The 1,938-nt window shown below is 39.5% G+C and overlaps 1 protein-coding gene across 1 annotated transcript; it reads left to right on the top strand.

Moving 5' to 3' along the window:
* The first annotated feature begins 501 nt into the window (after nucleotides 1–501).
* LOC123006333 (transmembrane protein 205) lies at nucleotides 502–1,611 on the top strand. The gene is made up of 3 exons (XM_044400742.1): nucleotides 502–756; nucleotides 807–1,152; nucleotides 1,205–1,611. Exons 1-3 carry the CDS (start codon nucleotides 563–565, stop codon nucleotides 1,490–1,492), a joined length of 828 nt encoding a protein of 275 aa, XP_044256677.1. The 5' UTR covers nucleotides 502–562; the 3' UTR covers nucleotides 1,493–1,611.
* Nucleotides 1,612–1,938: the final 327 nt, after the last annotated feature.

Genomic DNA, 1,938 nt, shown 5'->3' with positions numbered 1-1,938 from the left:
TAATGAATCACCCCAGACATCGGAAGTGGCCTTGCAGTTATGTAACTGGAGACTGCAACGGGAGAGGTCATTGCTTGAGGATTAATCCGAGGAATAAGGAATTGCACCTGTCAGGCTGGTAATTCCGAAAAAAAACACGAAAAACTCCATTTACGTCAGAGAAAAAACTGCATTACAATAATTAATTTTAACAAAGCATCAATTTTGTAATTGTGTAACGTATTTGCAACACTTGAGTTGACAGGACAACGGTCAAATTATTCATTCATTCATTTCCTGTTATCAGTTAGTTTAAATTTTCCGATATTAAAAAATATTAAATTACAGTTCCCTGTAATTTGATTTTTTAATGGTGGCAGGGGGGAGTTGTATTACTGACCCTTGGGTAGGCTTCGCCCCCTTGGCAAAATCATCCAATCAATCAAACTGTAAGTAATGCAACTTAAGTCAAACCCACGTGCCTGGACTTAAGTGGTTTGGGTGGGGGGGAGTATCTATAAAACACCTACCCTAAAGTGAACCGCTCATTCTGAGAACAAGCACTGAGTGCAAGTCAAAGAAAATGTGTGTTGGAAAAGTTACAAGTGGTGAATTGAAGGGGCCCTTGAGGCCCCCGAAAAGCGTCAAGTTAATTAACGACAGTGGAAAAGTGCCCTACCAGGAGGATATCCTCGCCCTTTCGACTTACTACACCAAAGTGGTTTTTTTCACATTAGATAAGTGGTACAGGTCCTTCCAGGATTCGATTTGTTACAAGTACGAGTGTTTTGATTGGGAAAAACAGTGTTATCAATGCTTTGTTTCAGAATTTTGTTCCACACCACCCAGCCGGCTCATGTGATAACCGCGTTGGCTGTGATAATGGTCTCTCTCATGCTCATCCCTTCGGAAAGAAAAACATCCCTCGAATCCCCCTTGTGGTCATTTGTTTACATGGGCGCGTTTAGTGCCCACTTCGGGGCCCAAATCTGGATGACGTTCATTTCCGGCCTTTCTCTCTACTTTGCCCTCCCCCGACACACTTTCGGCAACATCCAAAAAGTGTTATTTCCAAAATATTTCCTCCTCAATTCTATTTTGAGTTTAATAACACTTTATGTCTTCCTCCGAGCCCACAATTACCATCTCAAATCGACGGAGATTGCCGTTCAGGTAAGAAAATTTCGCACACAGTTGGACACACTGACTGATTAAATATTGACAGGTGGGAGCCATGACCTTGTGTTTTTTGATCGAGTTATTGATCCGTCTCTATCTCACACCTCCATTGTTGAAACTAATGACGTTAAAAAACCGAATTGAAGCGCAAGCAGGGGTGGGGATGGAAATCGGGAAATTGGTGCCGGGAAATCTGCTCAATTGCCCGCACTACATGACCATCCATAGGGCTTTCAGGAGGGTCCACATGACCATCGCGATTGGAAATGTCATCACGATGGGGTGCACCATGCTCCATCTCTACTACCTGTCACAAAAACTATGTGTATTATAAATTATAATTATTTATTGTAATTTATGCGAATATTACAGCTTTATCTTAAAGCATTTTAGTGATAGCCTATTTATTATTTTTGTATTTATCCTTTTGTAATAAATAGAGAAAAAATTAAATGAGTTTTTTACTCCCGTCATTCCCAATGATACGCCACTGACTTTACATGTTCCGTTAGGTACTATGCTTTGCTAATCAACTTTTTAACCATAAAATGACGTACCGACGGTTTAGAAAGTCATATTCTAAGGTTAATTATTAATTTATTGCCTGTTTTGTTGATAAAAGATCCGTGTAATTTGACTTGAGGAGAGTTCTAGGTAAACAGTGGCGTCACCTCATTATACACATTGACCTCCAGAAAAAAGCATTAACCAAATAATAGATTAAATAATAAAGTCAGGCCGGATTATAATCTCTTAATACTTAAAAATTAACCAAAATTG

This window comes from Tribolium madens, unplaced genomic scaffold, assembly GCF_015345945.1.
Source record: "Tribolium madens isolate multiple individuals breed KSU strain unplaced genomic scaffold, Tmad_KSU_1.1 Scaffold_2;HRSCAF=44;Tcas5.2_LGX, whole genome shotgun sequence".
NCBI lineage: Eukaryota > Metazoa > Arthropoda > Insecta > Coleoptera > Tenebrionidae > Tribolium > Tribolium madens.
Note: the sequence above shows the minus strand (reverse complement) of the source record. Positions and strands in the feature narration are given on the sequence as shown.

What these genes read in the sequence shown, in the direction of transcription:
- LOC123006333 (XM_044400742.1), top strand. Translation starts at nt 563, where the DNA reads ATGTGTGTTGGAAAAGTTACAAGTGGTGAATTGAAGGGGCCCTTGAGG. An exon ending in CAGGATTCGATTTGTTACAA is followed by an intron (nt 757 to 806) that starts GTACGAGTGTTT and finishes GCTTTGTTTCAG; the next exon opens with AATTTTGTTCCACACCACCC. An exon ending in CGACGGAGATTGCCGTTCAG is followed by an intron (nt 1,153 to 1,204) that starts GTAAGAAAATTT and finishes AAATATTGACAG; the next exon opens with GTGGGAGCCATGACCTTGTG.